The 19,215-nt window shown below is 43.5% G+C and overlaps 2 protein-coding genes across 6 annotated transcripts in view; one reads left to right on the top strand and one right to left on the bottom strand.

The window, feature by feature from the left end:
- Positions 1-18,126, top strand: part of Herc3 (HECT and RLD domain containing E3 ubiquitin protein ligase 3) — a 65,284-nt gene extending 47,158 nt beyond the window's left edge. For all 5 annotated transcript variants that reach the window (XM_090356817.1, XM_090356816.1, XM_090356815.1 and 2 more), the window contains 5 exons: positions 563-629; positions 1,077-1,159; positions 14,457-14,640; positions 15,012-15,114; positions 16,427-18,126. In XM_090356817.1, coding sequence (XP_090212943.1) covers positions 563-629; positions 1,077-1,159; positions 14,457-14,640; positions 15,012-15,114; positions 16,427-16,635 — 646 coding nt within the window. In that variant the 3' untranslated portion in view covers positions 16,636-18,126. The remainder of the gene's footprint in view (positions 1-562; positions 630-1,076; positions 1,160-14,456; positions 14,641-15,011; positions 15,115-16,426) is intronic.
- Nap1l5 (nucleosome assembly protein 1 like 5) lies at positions 8,766-9,393 on the bottom strand. Its single transcript, XM_090356579.1, has one exon. The coding sequence runs from the start codon at positions 9,293-9,295 to the stop codon at positions 8,789-8,791; it is 507 nt and encodes a 168-aa protein (XP_090212705.1). The 5' UTR covers positions 9,296-9,393; the 3' UTR covers positions 8,766-8,788.
- Positions 18,127-19,215: the final 1,089 nt, after the last annotated feature.

Here is a 19,215-nt window from a genome sequence, read left to right as displayed (position 1 = left end):
TGCATACTAGACAAGTGCTTCTACTACTGAGCTAGTCTTCTCAATAGTCTCCTTTCTAGAATTATTTTTGCGACTTCAGGGAGTTTAGACAGAGATTTTGGTCTTTGGGGATGTCAGCTTTCATGTTTATGGCATTGTGAATTATGTCTTCTGGAAGTAGATCCAAACCCACCATTAAGATTCATAAGAGGATATGGTGGCTTTGTGGCTCTCTCTTTTTCTGAGAGGACCCTTGTTTAACTCATGACTATAAGTAAAAATGGTCTGTAGAGCCACTGCAGGACCATATCTTCATATATACTCTCCCAAGCAATACCAGGCTTCACAAACACCAGTGTGTCTGATATGAATCTGTCTGATTGTGACCATGAATGTGGTCGTCTATGTCAAGTGGGAAAAGGTCTAAGTATAGGTCTAGGTACGTGGCTTTCTTTCAGTCTGATTTTATAAGTTCAGTAATCTCTTCTAGTTTCCATACTAACTGTGGATATAATAACAAGCAGTCAAAACACTATTGCGGTATCTGATTTGCCTCTTTTCTTTTCTGTCATTCTATGATCAGGAGCCTTCAAGAGCTTTTAGACTACCCCGGTGAAGACATCGAGGAGACTTTCTGTCTCAACTTTACGGTGAGAATTTCCATACTTAGAATTATGACTGTCTATCTTATCAGGCCTAAAAGACACAATTAACATGAGTTCTCCAAACCAAATGACAATAAAATGTCTGGTTTTTGGGACTCAAAGTACTTTATTCATAGTATCATGAATATCACAGGAGTTCAGAAAATACATTGGATAAATAAATCAATGATTAGTCTGTCCACTTGTAAAATGACGTAAAACATTAATCCTCTTTTCTCCAAAGTACTTACTTTTCTAGAGTCCAGGTCATTTTTCTCTTAATTGCATTTTCTGGTAAACTCCATGACTCCATGACTCAGATTCTGTTCTTATCCTCCATATTATTTGATGATACTAATGAAGTGCCACTGTTTCTAAAGTAGTCATTTGAATTTGTGAGAAAGGTAAGTGGTGAACAAAACTCAAGCGTGTCTTTCTCTGCCTCCACCGTAGATCTGCCGAGAAAGCTATGGAGTAGTTGAACAGAAGAAGCTGATTCCTGGGGGCGACGGGGTGGCCGTGTGTAAGGGTAACAGGTTAGTGCTGACCACGCCGCCACACACGTGTTTGCTGTTCTCCCCTGCACTTGAACTTTTCAAACCCAAATTCAACTACCTTTAGAACCCTCTGCAGAGGAGGCAAGGCTAAGAAGGGCCCAAATTTAATTTTTAGTAGTAGACCAAGCACAAGCCCTGGATTAGGGAATAACTACTTAGCTGTAGATCTCCATTTTAGTGGCTTTGGCGCTAGGAAATCATGTTAACTTTTAAAAATTTTTTTGTTTGCTTTATATTTTTCTCATCTGTATAATGAGGATTGTTAACAATTGTCCTGGCTACCCAAGAGAAAGCTGTGGAAAGACCATGAAGTAGTTTATAGGAAAGTAATTTGGAATAAGTGGGCTCCCAGCAATGGGTTTCTAGTATGTATCAAAGTGCCTGGCACACATATATGTATAGATCAAATGAATGTTTAAATTGTCATGCTGGAAGAGCAGGAAAGCTGCTCACCTCATGGCAACCAGCAAGGAGGGGGTGCCAGAGAGAGATAGAAACAACGAGAGAAAGAGGGAAGAGAGAAGGAGACAGACAGATATATACATATGGAGAGGGAAGAGGCTCCTGCAACAAGATGTCGCCTTTAGAGGCATGGCCACAGCGACCACCCCCCTCCTACTAGCCCCCAGACTGTGAACTCCCCTACAGGTTTCCCACTGATGAAATTAGTACCTCTCAATAACACCAATCCCCAGCTGCGGACCAAGCCTTCCATGCATGAACCTTTTGGGAAGACACTTTATAAATCAAACCATAACAACTCTCCGCCCAGTGACAGTATGAGAACCCACAGGTTGAGCACGCCCCTCCCTCCTTCCACTTCAGATGCCAATCTCAATCAAGCCCCAGGGTCTTATACCTGAGCGTCTCACTCCCTGGCTTGCATCACCCACTCTTTTGGGTTGGTAAATTTGTTTGAGTGAGTCCTAGAACTAAGAGAAATACTTGGTTATTATAAAGGATGTAGTGAAGGGGACAGGCAGGTGAGGTGTGGGGAAAGGGAGCATCCTTGGTCTCTTGAGGCCAGCTAGGAAGATCTTCCATCGATTCAGACACGTGGAAACTGTCACGGAAATCTACCCTTTGGGTTTTGATAGAGACTCGTGCGTGTGTGTGTGTGTGTGTGTGTGTGTGTGTGTGTGTGTGTGTGTGTGTATTTTCTGGTCCTGAGACTGGAACTCAGGGCCAGGGCACTAGCACTATCCTTTAGCTTTTCTTATTCAGGCAGGGAGCTCTACTATTTGAGCCACCGCTTTATTTCAAGCTTTTTGGTAGTTTATTAGAGATAGGAGTCTCATACTTTCCTGCCCAGGCTGGCTTCAAATCGTAATCCTCAAATCTCATTGTTTAGTAGCTAGGATTACAGGTATGAGCCACTGCACCCGACTTTCTTTTCGTACTTTCATCCAATTATTTCTTCTAGATTACTTTCCATCTCTGTCAGTTTCTTTCCCTATTTGTCTCTAAGTTGTGTTTTTTCTTTGTCTCTGCTTCTCTTCCATTGCTGTCTCCCTCTTTCTACTTATTCAGCAGACATTTCTTTGAATCACCAATTCAGATGAGTCAAAAAACTGTGTGGGAATACTGAGATACACCCCAGTTTGTTTAGGGTGATAAACTGTTCTCTGTAACCCAAAATGGAATGCGAACACTAAGCAGAGTGGTTGAAATCTGAAGGCGTTCAGAGAAATCAAGTTGGGCAGATGCCAGGGGAGGATGGATCTGGGATAGAGCTGTCTTTGGCAGCCTACCAGGATTTGAATGCCAGAAAGCAGAGAAAAGAGGTGGGAAAGGCACAGGTGCTGTGAGGAATGATGGGCAGGGATGGGTATTGGTTCAGCTATGTTGGACAAGAGTGTGGCTGGGGGAAACTTCATTTGGACAAGTGGTTTAGCTTAGTTGGGGAAGTTAAGTTGTAGAAGACTTTGAAAGTTCAAGAGGGAAGTTAGGCTCCATTCAGCAGGTTACATAAAGGACCACTGTTGGTCCCTAAGCTAGGGAGTCACTCAGTAGAAGTGGGTTCCAGGCACACTGTCTTCTTCACCTTCATTTTGGCCTCCGCTATTTTGTATCCTTTGTTGGCATGGCTTCAGGAATCTGTGGTCACTGGCCCATGCTGTTGTCTGGAAGGCAGGTAGGTTCTCTGTTCTCATGTTGAGTTTTTAGTCATTTGCCTCTGACATCAGTACTGCTAGAATATCCAAGATACGAATGTTCCCATTTGGGTTCTTTAGGAGAAAGTATATACACCTAAAAGAGTATAGAATGAAAAACCAACTGTTTTGCCTACCACTCTTACAACGCAGATCACTTTTGTGGACCCTAAAAGGTGTGGGTATTTCTCCCTATCAGTAAACAAGTAATCCCTTCAGTGGGGGACACCAGTTCAGTTCAGATCCCACAGGCTTAGTACTCAGGACCTCAACTCTGTGCCCCATTCTCCCCATGTTTGAAGCTAGTGGCCAGCCCCAGCCTTCAGTGATCACCTAGTCAACTCATCCTCACTCGCCACAGGTAAGTGACCTGGAGGCGGGGAATACAAGGTCAGGCGTCAACCTGGGTCACATACTAGGCCCACTCCGGGGTTGTGGACTGTTGACGTCTCACATTCTCAGTGTTGGGGCGTACTGAGAAGAATACAGCTCACATGACTCCCGTAGGGCACAGGCCACATTCCTGGGGGCACCTTACGCATGACCTCATCTTGTGTGAGTGATATCCCAAAGGCCCCACTGAGTCCTAGCTATTGGGAAGTAGACGTTGATTATATGAATTTGGGGGGTGCAGCATTCTTGCACAGTTTCCACAACCCTAATGTGGTCCCTGCCCTACTACTTGATGTCCCTGTTATCCCTGGTGACAGAAATCTGAGAGTCTTCACATAAAATTTCATTTTGATATTGCATAAAATAGAAATCTTCATAAAATAACCTTGAGAGCCTGGAAGGAAAGGTTGTATACCATTGTAAAATATTAATTATTATATGGCCTGTTATATATGCCATATTTGTATCATCTGAGGCCCTTGATGATCAAGAAAATGAAATGAAAGAACTAGAAGAATAATATTCTTTGGATTCTTATCATTGGCCAAGGACGGTTGGCAATGATGCTATTTTTAGGGCTAAAATAGTCAGGTATCTGATGTCATAGTTGCCGTGGAAGAAAAATGTCAGGGTACCAATTCTTCGTCTGCAACTTACTCCATTCCACTTGGTGTTACGATTGCTCTGCCTGTTTGGGTGGGAACCACGCTGACGTAAAGGCTTCGGGTGTGATCCCCTGTGGGCTGACCGACATTGTTCACAGCGCAGTCAGACCTTACCTTGCTGTATTGGTCATCTCTGCATAATACTGTATTTCAGGGCCACATATACTTAGTGTTTCTCATGCTCTTTAACATGAAGTTGGTACTGCTAATGACTAACTGTGAATGATTGCAGATTCCCCTAAATTTACCTCCGTTTGATGAAATTCCTTTTTTGTTTGTTTTGTCCTTAGAGCACATAGATGGCACAGAAAGAACGAACCTGGGGATGGTTATATAACTCATGTATGATATAGCACACTTGTAGCTCCTTAAGATCCACTGCATAAACTAAGTGGGCTCTCCCGTGATAGTCTATGAGGGGGGCACTTGCAGACATGTGATAGGAACAGCCGATGAAGATGTCTGTGACACTTCCCAAGGGCACACCATGTATCAGGCACCATTCTACTTGAGAGAGGAGCCCAGGCCCGGAGAGGTTAAGTCACACAGTCAGGTTCACACAGCTATAAGTCCAGGGTTCAAAACCAGACAGATTGAGTCAGAGTGTCTGCTCTGTGGCCTACGCATCTGGCCACTGAGAGCTGAGATGGGCTGGGGAGTGCTTGCTCTCCTTAATTCAGGAGAAAAGAATGACTAGAGATGCTGTTAGTTTTCCTTTTAGGAAGACAATATAATTGTTATATTTTTTTATTTTTATTTAGTGGTAACATATAGAGGGGTTACAGTTACACTTACCAGATAGTACATGCATTACTTCTCACACATTGATACCCCTTGGGAGACAATATAATTTTTTAAGTTAAAGTTAAAAACGTTCTATGTGTGTATGAATTAGAATGTCTGAGTTTTCAACCATGGGAAGAGAGTACTAATACAGTACTGCAGATAAGGTTACAAAACTCAGCTTTTCATAAGAGCTGTATTGACTTGTGTGTGTATTCTTTTTCTCCTTTCCCTCCCCTACCTGTGTTTTAATGGCTATTACATTGTGTGTGTGTGTGTGTGTGTGTGTGTGTAGTTATTTTTGCCTATAAAATTGCCTTTTAATGATAAGATCTGAAGGATTAATTTAAATGAAAATGTATGGCATATGAATTGGTTGATAGACATTTTTGCTAAATTGATTTTGCTAGTGAATTTTGCCACTTTAGGCATAATCCTCAAAACATAACACCCATTCCCTCATCCTTAGACTGATGCTAACAATTTCATTAAAATCTTCTTTCACACATAGGGTACTATGAACACTATACTGCACTGATCCATTTTAATGGTGTGTTTAATTATATATACATAAGAATCAAAAGTGGTAGCTGCATAACATAGTGAACGTAATGTATGACCTGCCACTGAATTGTTTCCTTTAAAACGAATGATCTTTCTGTTGTGGATGAGTTTGTAATGCAGGTGTGCCTGTGAATGTGAATGGATTATAAACTTACAGGCAGAAATACTGCATTGTTAGCTGTCCACGTGAGCCTCAAAGACTACAATTTTATGCATAGACCCTAAGAGAGCTGGCTGTGTGGCTGTGTGGCTGCCTTTCTCTCTGATACTGACTTTGCACTTTGTTGGCTACGTTTGGCCTGTGAGGAATGACATACGGTTTACATAGCTACAATCTTGGACTCACCTTGAAGGAAAGGCATCCTATTAGATGTTTAACACACCCAGGCCTCATGGCTGTCAAATAAACAAGCTAGGAAATGCAGGGTTAAAATGAGCCTAGCTAGAGAACGATGGCAGTCACTTGGCATCAGGAAGGGCTTTGTAAACCTCCGGAAACCTTGAGGTAATGGTGCAGCCAGGAACTAGAAAAGCCCTTTAGCTAACAGCTAATCATAAGGAATGGCTGCTGGCCAGATCACACAGCCGGGAGCTGTCTTGAGATCCCGAGTGCTGCTATACCTTCTTTGAATAAAAAACCTGTTGATGTCCTCCCAGAATTTCTCTAAAAGGACTAGATAATCTTCACATAAATAGTTCAAACTTACATGATTATATTATTAGCCTTTTGTCATCCATATTTATTGTGGATATTCCTAATGTTTGTTTGCATTTGTTTTTATGTTGTCATCTGTTATCTCCTTCAGTCTGATGCCAGTTTCAGCCTGTGTCTAGTAGTTGATAAATACCTAATGTATTTTCTTTAATGAAAACTTTTTTGAATCTTTAAACATCTAAATGGTTTCTAAAGTACTAAAATTTTTTAACTAGTCTTATGCATAAATATTAGGGTAATTGTATTAAATTTCAGATGTAACTTAGATTTTAGTTTGAATTGTGATAAAATAAAAAATGTTTGGGAAAAATTACCATTTTCAAAAGTCTATTTGTGAAATCCTAGTTTTGTTTATTCTTGTAGGTTATATACATTTATTTTTGTGGATTGTTCAACACACACATGCAGAGACAGACTTCAGTAGGAATTCATCACCTACCTGAAAACTAAATTTCACAATAACTATACCTTTAATTTGTGCTGAATCATTTTTGTCCTTGTTGGACCTAGAAAAATGCTGAATGACAGTCTCTCGTTTCTAAAGATAAATGAATATTAAATTGCATCCTTTTTTACTTTCACTAAAATAATCATGATTATAATAACCATAAATTATATAGTGATATATTTTGCCCTTCTTCCTATTGGCCTGACTCTGGTAAATATTACCACCACCTTAGGGTTGATTGTGCCCGTAAGGCTGTTGTCATTAGCAACAGGTCAGTGCTACCCTCCATTTTGACTTTAAAAGCAGCTTCTGTGTCATTTTAACTCTTCGGGGAAGTAGAAGAGATTGGGATCTGCTATTTAAAAATAATTTTTGGTATATTCATAATATATTAAAGTCTTTGGGGGGAGGAAATTGAAACCTGATTTTATATTGAGGAATCCAAAACAAGATGGCTTATTCAATTTCTTACAGTATTGAATTAAAAGGCACATTCTTCTTGGGTAATAAAATACAGGAATATGGGTCATTTTTTTTTGCCCTTTCCTGCCTTTTCCCAGGGAAAGAAAGGATTGAATTTCCAAAGTATTTATCACTTCTGTACTAATATTAATTGTAAAGCTTAAAGCTAATCAGCACACAATAGATAACACTGTTTACTGGTTTTATGTGTATGGCATAGAATCAGTTCTTAATTGCAAGGAAGGGAGGAAGACTGGCCCCAGTTAATGAAGAGGAAGCTCCAAGCAGTCAGAATGCTGTTTATTTATTTATTTTGAAAATACTATTTTATTAACACCACAGTGATAAATGTGTTCTTCCTGAATGCCATTCTAGCCTCAAGCAGTAAAATTAATTACGCACCATTTTATATTTAAGGTCACATTTACATAGCAAAATAACGAAGGCACAGCGAATACAAGCAAATGGAAACCCTTTCTACTTCTGAGCGGGGGATGGGGCATACACTTGGGTTGGTTCTGTGAGTATAGAATTTTCCCCCCATACATTAGCTTTGGTGAGGAGTTTTGGCAGTAGGTTTCACAGCTACACCCCTAAAAGCCACATGACAGAAACACTTCACAGGGATCAAAGCACACAACACTGGAAACACATGCAATACTGTTCGAGTAAAAGCATATTTTTACATGAGGTAAAGTGATTTCAATACTTAAAACACTTGTAGGGGGATTATTTTTAAAATACTTCTAGGGGGATTATTCTTTCACTTTTTAAAAGACATAAGTAACACAAATGTGAAGCTGTTAGAGATGACCAGGAGATGACATGTTCTAAAGGTTGTACACCTTCTCTGTGGGCCATGTTTCTTGAACTTCATATATTCAGAACCAGGTTGAAGTGGCAGTTTTTCTGGCGTTGTTCATGGCTCACGGTATCCATCTCAGGCTGCTCCTTCACCTTGTTCTGGAGGGTCAAGTCTGGGTAGCAGCAAAGTCTTAAAAGATGACATCTTTCTCGGGGTCTCTGCGTGGGGAAATGTAAGAACTACAGAAATTAAGGAATCAAGCAACTGGAAGTGTGTCAGCCTTTGCTTGGATGTTGGAGGGGTAGCTGGGAGGATGGGTGGATGGATGGACAGATGGGTGGATGGATAGATGGATGGATGGATGGACAGGTGGGTGGGTGGATGGATGGATTCCACTTTTTGTCGTCCTTGCTAAATCTCTGGTTGTGTTCAAACGTAGAATAGGCTAGCCAGAATCTAGTTGCTTCCAGTTTGATTCGGGAATTTAGGAAACGCCAGAATAGATTCATTCGGGATTTTTTTTTTTTAAATGCGGTCAGATCCCTGAGCCTTTAAAGAAAATGGGGGATGGGGGTGGGGTGGCAGGCGTCGCCGGTCAGGTCCGGCTCGCCCTCGCTTGCTTACTTGTCATGGCCATCATCATCATCGTCGTCGTCATCGTCGTCGGGCGCCTGGGTGTTGGGGTGGGTGCCGGGGTGGGTTACTTGCCTCGCCGCCGCGCCGTTCCCCACTTCGGCCTCCGGGTTCCAGGCGCAGCCCTCCACCTCGCCCTTGAGCTCCCGAATCTTGGCGAGGAGGGGTTTGAAGATCTGGGTGTATTTCACCTCCAGTGCCCGGAATTCCTCGTCGAAGCAGGCCTCGATCTTGTCGCAGTGCCTTTGGAGCCTCTGGAGCGCCAGGACGCGGCACCGGACCACGCTGGGCAGGCTCTGCACGAATTCATTGTGGGGCTCGGCCGCGGGACTCCGCGGCTCCTCGGCCTCCCGCGCGGCACCCGGGTCCCCGGCACCCGCGCAGCCCTGCGCACCGCCCTCTGCCGGCATCTCCTGGGTGGATGCCACCATGGCCATCTCCGCTGCCGCCAGCTGGCTCTGCTCCGCGGGGCCCTGATTCTCCCAGTCAGCCATGGTCACCTGCACTGGCCGCGCGGTCCGCCCGCACTCTGCACCAGCTCCCGACTAGCTGACGGCTGTGCTCTGGGACTGCGCCAGTCTTCCGGTCCTTTTCATGCCGCCTCCCACGCCTCTGACCCCCTCCCGGCTCATCTCCCCGCCACCAACTCCTCCTCCCGCCCACCCGCAGGGCCTGGCGCTTGATCATCACCGGTGTCCCCAGCCTGCTTGCCAGGGGGGCCCCCATTCACCTGGTAGTCATAGTCTATCTCTGTCCAGCACTGCTGGTGGCTGCGTTGATGTTGGCTTAATTCCCGGTCTGCCTGGGAAAACCGGCTCCCTTCTACCCCTTTGGGGGCCTTACTCCTTTGGATAGGACATCTGGGTGTCCATCCATCCATCCACCCACCCAGCCAAACTCCCTCCCTCCCATCAATCCCTCCATCCACCTACTCATATCCCCCCACCCACCCACCCCTCCATCATCCATCCACCCTCCCCTCCATCCCCTTCATCTCCTCTGATCTCCGAGTATACCCATGACTGGTTGTGGATCGGGTTTCCACTTCAGAAAGCAATTTTTGGTTTAATATTTGGGTCCTCAGTTCTATTCCATTGGTCTTCAGGTCTGTTCAGCTGTTTTGATTGTCTGCAGACAATTTCTTTCGTGTTAACCAATCACTAATGATAGGTTTTAAAGAAAAGAGAAGTTCATGAGGACCCAGATATTAAACCACCTACTCTTTGACAAGGAAGCCAAAAAAATAGAATGGAAGAAAGACAGCCTCTTCAACAAGTGGTGCTGGCAGAACTGGTTAAGCACCTGCAGAAAACTCAAGTTGGATCCTTCTTTGTCACCCTGCATTAGAATTAACTCCAAATAGATCGAAAACCTCGAGGTAAAAGCAGACACACTGAAAACTTTACAGGAAGGAATAGGAGATACACTAGGCCTCCTTGGCACAGGTCAAAACTTTCTCAATAAGGACCAAGAAACACAACAAATCAGAGGCTGGATAAGTGGAACTGCATTAAAATGCAGAGCTTCTGTATGGCAAAGGACATAACTAGTAAATTAATTAGGAAGCCTACAGAATGGGAGAAGATCTTCACCAACCATACAACGAACAAAGGCCTCATATCTAAAATATATCAACAGCTCAAAAAATTGAATTACTCCAAAACTAATCTCGAAAGTAACAACCATCCCATTAAAAGATGGGCCAAAGACTTAAAGAGAGTCTTCTCTGAAGAAGAAACAAAAATGTCCTATAGACACATGAAGAAATGCTCAACATCTCTGGCCATAAAAGAAATGCAAATCAAAACAACTCTTAAGATTCCACCTCACTCCAGCTAGAATGGCCAGGATCAGGAAAACTAATAACAACAGATACTGGTGGGGATATGGCCAGGAGGAATCATTACTACATTGTTGGTGGGAGTGCAAACTCCTTCAGCCACTATGGAAAGCAGTATGGCAGTTCCTCAAAAGACTAAACATAGAGCTCCCCTATGACCCAGCAATTCCACTACTTGGCATTTACCCAACCATCCAGAAACAAGGGCATACTAAATCCACTAGCACAACGATGTTCATTGCAGCACTGTTTACCATAGCAAAGATATGGAACCAACCCAGATGCCCCTCAGTTGATGAGTGGATCAACAAGATGTGGTATTTGTACACAATGGAATTCTATGCTGCTGTCAGAAAAAACGACATCTCCCCATTTGTAAAGAAATGGAAAGACTTAGAAAAAATCATATTAAGTGAAGTAAGCCAGACTCAAAGGAACATAGGCTCAATGGTTTCCCTCATTTGTCATAATCAGTAGAAACCTTGGGCTCTCCTAGCAGAGATTTACAATAGAACAAAATCTAGAGACATTAGGCCAAATCGTACAACACTAAATGTAAGGACCTCCAGGATAAGGAAACAAAAGCCATACAAGAGTGACTGTGGTCCTTAATGTACTATGTTATCTCTCATCTCTTTTGCCATCCCTTGGTTATCTCATATTGTTACAATTTTTCATCTTGTTATCTGATATGTTTTATATGTGCTTAATTGGTTATTTGAAATTGGATAGGGAAGGGGGGAAATCAAGATAAGCGGGGGGAGGGTGGGATGGAAATGGGGACCATGTCATGAGAAAGGGTATCAATGTTTGTGAAGTTATGCACCTTCTCTCTGGTGAATATAATGCAACCCTTCTATTAATCACAATAAAAATTATAAAAAAAATAAAGCAATTTTTGATTGGGTTGCTTAGGAAAGTTTACAGCTCTGGGTATCATGATTTGTCTTTTAAAAGATTCCATCATAGGTCTGTGGGAGAGAGAAAACCGGGGAAGAGTTAAAGAAAAACAGAGCCCTGTGAAGTAGGGAGCCCAGGAGATAGGCCTCCTTCAGTGGCCAGAGTTCAAGCCCCAGGAGTAGCCTTTAAAAAAAAATCTAACATCCCTTCGTGTTAATTACCTTATGTAACTATAACTCATCTTGTACATCATCTTTACAACAATTTTTTAAAAGAAAACAACTCTATAACTTATGGAAGAATTAAAGATCCTTGAATAGGCAAAGCTGTCTTGAAAAAGAGAGAGAACAAAGAGTAGAAAAAAGGAAAAGGAAAAAACTGTATCATACAACCTGACGTCAAGACATGTTGCAGAATTACACTGACAATGTGGTCTTATCATAAAAAAATGTGTACAAAGACCAATGGAATAGAACAGAGACACCAGAAATAAACCCACCCATCTACAGGTGAATGCTATCAACAAAAGCTGGAAATGCCTCCAGTGAAGGAATAAAATGGTCCTCGGAAGACTGGGATCCACATAGAGAAACTTGACCTGTCTCCTCCTGTATAAAAGTGAATTTAGGCTGCATCAAGGACAGAAATATAAGACTGGAAACTGAAACTACTAGAAGACATTGGAGAGATTACTTCAAGATATTCCTATGGGCAGTGATTTTCTGAACAGAGCCCACAAAATGCAGGAAACAAAAGCATACATTGACAAACAGGATTGTATCGAACTTCAAACCTTGGACAGCAAATAAAACAGTCAACAGAGCAAAGAGACAGATCACAGAAAATATACACCAGGTGCTTATCTGACAGGATTGTGTAAGGGCAGAATATACAAGGAACTCACAAAACCTAACAAACAATCCAAATGGGCAAATTACTTGAATAGGTACCTATCAAAAGAAGGGGTACAGATGGCCACAAATCCAGACAGTCAATGCCATTAAGCATCAGGGAAATGCAACTGAAAACCGTAATTAGGTACTATCTCACCCTGGTTAGAATGGCTATTCTAAAAAAAATAACACATTTGGGGAGGACGTGAAGAAAAGAGCCCTGTTATACACTGTTGGTGGGAATGTAAATTAGCACCTCCATTATGGAGAACAGTATATATAATGTGTATTCTGGGTACGTGTCCACAGGAAGAAAAGACAGCAGAGCAAAGAGACATTCCCGCCCAGGTTAATGGCAGCGCTGTTCACAGCAGCTAAGATAGGAAATGGGCCTCTGGGCCTGTTAACAAGTGAATGGAGGAGAAAATGGGTTGTGTAGCACAATGGAGTAGTATTTTCTAGCCAGGAAAGAATGAAATCCTGACATTTGTAGCAGAGGATAATATGTTGGTAAAATGAGCTGGACACAGACAGACCAGAACCATGTGTTCTCTGTGAAAAAGTGCGTCTGAATATGGAATTGTGACTTCCAGAGGCTGGAAAGAGAAGGAATTGGGAAGGAGGGAAGGGGAGAAGGACAATGGTTGGATTTCTCTGTGCACATCATCATGCCTGTATGAAAATATCACATGAGCCCAATTAGTATGGATAATGAATGTATATTAATAAAAATGTAAATTAATAAAAAATAAATAGACTGAACATTTTAGACTTTTGACTTCTTCCTGGGCTAGTGCTTTGTGGTGTGACACTCTCATGATTCTAGGAAGCAGGAATGGACCACAATGACCCTTCCCTCTAGAGAACCAGGAGTAAACAACGCTGTTTTGGCTTGCTAAACTGTAGTGTTTGCTAAGTCAGCTGTTGTTATGTGCATTTTGGTGTTCTTTTTCATTCGTCTTTCAGATGTACTAGGTGTTGAACTCTGGGCCTCATGTTGCTAGGCCCACTCTTGCTTCTGACCCACACCTCCAGTCCTGCTTTTGTGTATTGCAGGGTAGTTTTGAGTTAGGGTCTTGCTTTCTGCCAGATGCACAGCTGGCCGTTCCCCTGTGGTGGGCGTCCTGCTGTACCTAAGATAGCAGGTGCATGCCACCACATCCAGTTCTCCATGGAGGAAGAGTCTCACAAAGTTTTCTGCATGGGCTGGCCTTGAATCTCAGTCTTCCCAGTTTTAACATCCCAAGTAGCAGAGGTAGAGACCCATATTCCCCGAATGCCTCATGAGAATGGGGATGCAGGCAGGTGGGGTGACTGTGGTGCAGTCTGCTGTCTGCACAGGGCTCGCCTTGTGTGGCTCCTCTACAACGGGAGTGGTCACCCCTCTTTGGTGGTGGCATGACACTTCATGGGGAGAGGCTGTGCGGGTCTGCCCAGGGTGGGGAGGAGTGATGGGGCATTGCAGGTAGGTAGCAGAGCCATCCGTGTCCTCTTGGGGACAGGGCTGTCTTGGGAGCAGGACCTTGACTGAGGCTGGGGAGAATTGCACTTTGACCCATAACCCCAGCTCCACACTGGGTGGGTCACCTGCAGAGCCATTGAGCTCCTTCCACACTTCCGGAGGGCAGATCTGCCATGTTCCCCTTGCCTGCTGAGGAATAAGGTGCCCCAGCGTGGCACAGGGCAGAGCCTTGTGGGTGCCTGCGTCCGTCCTGCTGTGAGGCTCCACCTCGCTGGCTACTCTGTCTCAAAGGGCAAGTGTTCTAATCCCTGGCTCTTGAGGGTGGCACCCCTTTTTCCCTCTAAGTCATGGCAGCCACCCCTTTCCTTCCTACAGGACAGGGCTCTCAGCAGACCTATGTCACAGCCTGTCTGCTTGGCCAAGTTAGGTTCACAAGACAGTGACATCTCAACTAGTGCCGTGAGAGTCTTCGGGTTCCAGAGATGAGAATGTGCAGGGGTTTCGGGTCTTCCGAGCCCTCGAGCTAATGGCTTCCCTGTTTCTCTGATCTTCCTGGGCAGGCAGGAATTTGTGGATGCCTATGTGAATTATGTCTTCCAACTCTCCATTCATGAATGGTACACAGCCTTCTCCAGCGGGTTCCTAAAGGTGTGTGGTGGCAAAGTGCTCGAGCTCTTCCAGCCTTCGGAGCTGAGGGCCATGATGGTGGGAAACAGCAACTACAACTGGGACGAGCTACAAGAGGTGAGCCGGGGAGATGCTGTCCTGAATGCGGGGGCCGCCCTGCTCATCTGTAACCCAGCCGCTGGGGAGGTGGAGGCAGGAGGATGCAGAGTGAGGGCTATGTAGTGTGGTCAGCGCTGGTGTGAGCTCCACAGGGGAACCCTGGTTGAAAAAACCGGAGACGAGGGAGTGTAGCTTAGGTATATGGGCAAGGACAGAGGTTCAAGTCCCAGCCCTGGTGAAGGAGCAATGGCTGGAGTAGGTGCAACTGTGGCTGCACAGGGCTCAGAGGTAATCCGAGGTAGTTATTTCTTAGTGTCAAATACACATGCTGTACAAAGCCCACCAGAACATTCTTTTTATCCTGCTTTGCTTTTGTCTTTTCTGAGCAGACGGCCGTCTATAAGGGTGATTACTCAGCCACACATCCCACTGTGAAACTGTTCTGGGAAACATTTCATGAATTTCCACTGGAGAAGAAGAAGAAGTTCCTCTGTAAGTATTAGTAATGTTCATTTGCTATGTGTTCACCTTTTGATCTTAACTTACAGTGTGGGATGATGTATAACCACAGTTGCGATTCACCTTTTTTAATTTATGTTTTATGTCTGAATGCTACTGTTGGTACCAGCTAACTTGTTACATATTTTCTGCAAAACACAGAAATAAAGGGAGAGAAAGAAATATTTCACTATGTTTTGATTTCTCTAACAGTAATAGTGGTCCATATCTGTAGTACCAGATGCCTGGGAATCTCACAAAGCCCATTTGCACCTGGCAAGATGAGGTGCACAGAGACACCTCACCCCTTCCCTCCAAATAAACGTGAAAGTGATTCTCAGAAGCATTTCTTTATAACAGGAAATTGCTTGAATTATCCTCCCTTGTATTTCCCTTTAAAACAACGTTTCAAGTCACGATACATCTGACAAGACATCTTATCTGCCTAGAAGATGTCTGGATAAGCTCTTCTGGCTTTTGGAAAGGAGAGAATGGGAAAGGAAAGTAGGCCATAAGGGAATTTCTCTCTCTTTCTCTCTCTCTCTTGTGCACGTGCACACACTTTCTTTTCTTTCTTTCTTTTCTTTCTTTTCCTTCCTTCCTTCCTTCCTTCCTTCCTTCCTTCCTTCCTTCCTTTCTTTCTTTCTTTCTTTCTTTCTTTCTTTCTTTCTTTCTTTCTTTCTTTCTTTCTTTCTTTCTTTCTTTCTTTCTTTCTTCTTGTCTGTTATGGGGCTTGAACTCAGAGCCCCATACTCTGTCCCTGAGTGAATTTGCTCAAGGCTAGCACTTTACCACTTAGATCATGGCGCCACTTTCTTGTGGTTAATTGGACATAAGAGTCTCACAGACTTTCCTGCCCAGGCTGGCTTTCAGTGGCCGTCCTCAGATCTCAGCCTCCTGAGGATTGCAGGCGTGAACCATGGGCGCCCGGCTCATAAAGGGAATTTCAGTAGCTAAGGTGGCAAACATGCCTAAGTTATTACCTATAAGAGAAGGCTTTGAGGCCCAGAGATGAGGGCTTGCTCCTCATCTTCTAAGGGAACATCTTCCTCATTTCCTATGTCAGGCAATCCTTTCTGCTTTGATTTTGTAGAGATTCATGTCGTGTATGATGGCATATATTGGACCAAGGCCGTGTTTGCGTTTGAGAGCAGTTCTGAGCAAGCATCTGTCCCTGCACTAGCTACTCACACTCACCCGAGCCCCCTGGGAGCCAGCGGGTGTCATACCTTTCTCTGTGTTGCCTGGAGACCTCCGAGCTCCACTGGCACAGCTGAGAAAGCCTTTCTTTTCTCCTGCTCTGCAGTGTTCCTGACTGGCAGTGACCGGATCCCCATCTACGGCATGGCCAGCCTGCAGATCGTCATCCAGTCCACAGCCAGCGGGGACGAGTACTTGCCTGTGGCCCACACATGCTACAACCTTCTCGACCTCCCTAAGTACAGCAGCAAAGAGATTCTGAGGGCACGGCTCACCCAGGCCCTTGACAACTACGAGGGCTTCAGCTTGGCCTGAGGCGCCCCAGCGTGACCTCCCGCGGGATCCGCATGGAGGCCCATTCACAATATCACAGAGAGTGATCTCTATTTTTTTATTCTCTCAGTGGGTTGGGACTCTTGAATCCTGAAGCTGGTAGATGTGTTTCCAGGGTTGAAAGTAGTATCACAGCCTTTATGAGGAATCAGGGGTAGGGGTGGCAGATTGACTCTGGTCTAGGGAGGAGGTTTTGATTTGTTTTTGTTCTTATTTTAAACCCAACTACCCAATGTCCCTTGCACCTGTGATTGTGTTGCAGTCTGCTGGGGAAAAAATGGCAGTAGGTTTTTAAACTTTGACCTGACCTTCCTCCATCATACCTCCCTGCCCCAGAACTTCCCATTCCTCCACCAGAACGACTTTGCCTGCGCTGTCCCTTCTTACCTGTGCATGCAGATCGTCTCCTTCCAGTGCAGCTTTGGAAATGGCCTGGCTGATTTCAGCCCCTCTGATCCAAAAGAGGAAAAGACTACTACTTCAGAAAGGTCCAATTCCAAACAAGTAGAGTCTGGTCCATTATTTTGGTGCAGCTATGGAGCATTTCTTAGAGCTTTAATGAGCACATCCTGTTTAAAACGACAACAACAACAAAAGTTCTGGTGGTACTAGCAAGCTGCCCTGGCTGTGCCCACCTCCTTATAGATATGCAGGGCAGTGTGGGATTGCTGTTGGACTCAGTTCTCTTCTGTTGCTCAGCCACACCCCTACAGCAAGGTGGGAAACCAGTTATCTCCATTTCTAAGCTGGTTGCATTGATTTTTTTAAAGAGTGTCTTGCCCAAGGAAAGTAGAAATAAAACATTTCCATCCCTTTCTCCATTGTTTCATGTTTGCTACCTTGTGCTCTCTACTCCCTGTCTCTTGTTTCCTATGCACCCATCTTTATTTCTTTTCTTCCTTACTTCATCTGGTTCTTTCTTACTTGACTTTTCTTCTCCTTCCTTGGATGCATGCTATGTGTTTTTAAAAGCATTATTTTTATTTATATTGTAAACTTTCTTTTCATTTTCTCTAATTGTTAAGACTTAAAGACATTCTTGATGGTAGTTTTAATCACTTTTGAAATGTTTGTTTACAGTAGGATTTGGGGGCACTGTGTTTAAATTAAATATATGTATCTCAAACATGACATGTTCAGCTTCAGTCATCATGGGATAAGAAAATTCTCCATGATTAAAGAACTCGTGTAAGCCTAATTTTAAAATTCCTAGTGACTAGAGAAAAGTCTTATTTATATAAAATGAAGTATTTATGAACAGTGATATAGCATCAAGTCTTGATGAAGGATAGTAGATTTTTGCTTTTCCTTTTGGTTTTTAAAACTTCACTCCAATTGCTAAATCGGTAGTTTTTCAGTCTTTATAAATACAAGATTAAGAAAAAAGGGTATACAATTATATGAAATGTTTATTTTCTATGTGTGTGCATATAGTTCGATATTACACAATAAATTTGGTGTTTTAACTTAAAATTATTTATTATTGTGCTTTTGGAATGTATACCTTACCTTTCGTAGAAGCAACTGGGCTATCCGCACAAGAAATCTAATAGGAATGGGAAGGGAAGCAGGGCAGGAACAGATGTCCTAGGGGAAGAAGGGGGGTTCTGGGAGTTGTGATAGGCGAAGCAGCATTTCTGTGAAAGGGGGAACATTTCGCGAAGGCTTACACATGAGTATGTGGAAAGAAGAGTCTGATGCAGTGCAAAGGGTGAGTGACTCTGTATCTGTCATCCCAGCTACATCAGGAGATGAAGATCCTGAGGATCATGGGCAGAAGAATCCTTGAGATTCTGACCTCCAATTAACCAGCAAAACAAAAACAGAAACACCAGAAGTGGAGGTATGAGTTGGGCAGGAAAGAATCATCCTTCAGCATGTGTGCTCACATACATGCATGCTTGTCCATGCGTATGTCACACACACACACACACACACACACACACACACACACACACACACACACACGAGGGTGAGTGAGAGGAAATGAAATAATGGTTTGTGGGACTATGAAGAAAGAAGGTGGATTTGGATCTGAAGAACAGGGTTAGCACTAGGTTAGCTCTACAGGATTTGTTCAGGAAGTTTGAACTTTGGGATGATACAATCTGAGCGTGGCTTTAAGAAGGAAAAGGCAAATCTTATAAGCTTGGAGGAATTGGAATGAGAAGGAAAGAAGCAGAGTGGGAAGTTGAGGCAGGAAGATTGTGAATTCCTGGATAGCCTGGAATTCTCCTTGTCTCCAAAGAAAGAAGGGGAGGGAAGGAAAAGGATGGGAACATGAGAGGAGGGGAAGGAAAGAAAGGAGAGGGGAGGGTACACATGTAAGTTACACATAAGTCAAACCTTATTGCTGGATTTCATAGACAAATTTATAAGTTGTGGAATCCCCAGAGTCCATAAGAACTATTGAATACATGGAGAAGGAATGATGTCAATAGAAAACTGCTGTTTGTTTATGCCATGGCTAAGAAACAGGATTATGAGTGTCTGACCTTCTGCAGTAATCCTGTCAAATGACAGGAAGAGTGTCTGCATACACTTATCTTACTGCTTCCAGAT

Source organism: Megascapheus bottae, chromosome 23 (genome assembly GCF_031878675.1).
Source record: "Megascapheus bottae isolate mThoBot1 chromosome 23, mThoBot2.hap1, whole genome shotgun sequence".
NCBI lineage: Eukaryota > Metazoa > Chordata > Mammalia > Rodentia > Geomyidae > Megascapheus > Megascapheus bottae.
The sequence above is the reverse complement of the archived record's forward strand: the minus strand, read 5'-3'. Positions and strand labels throughout refer to the sequence as shown.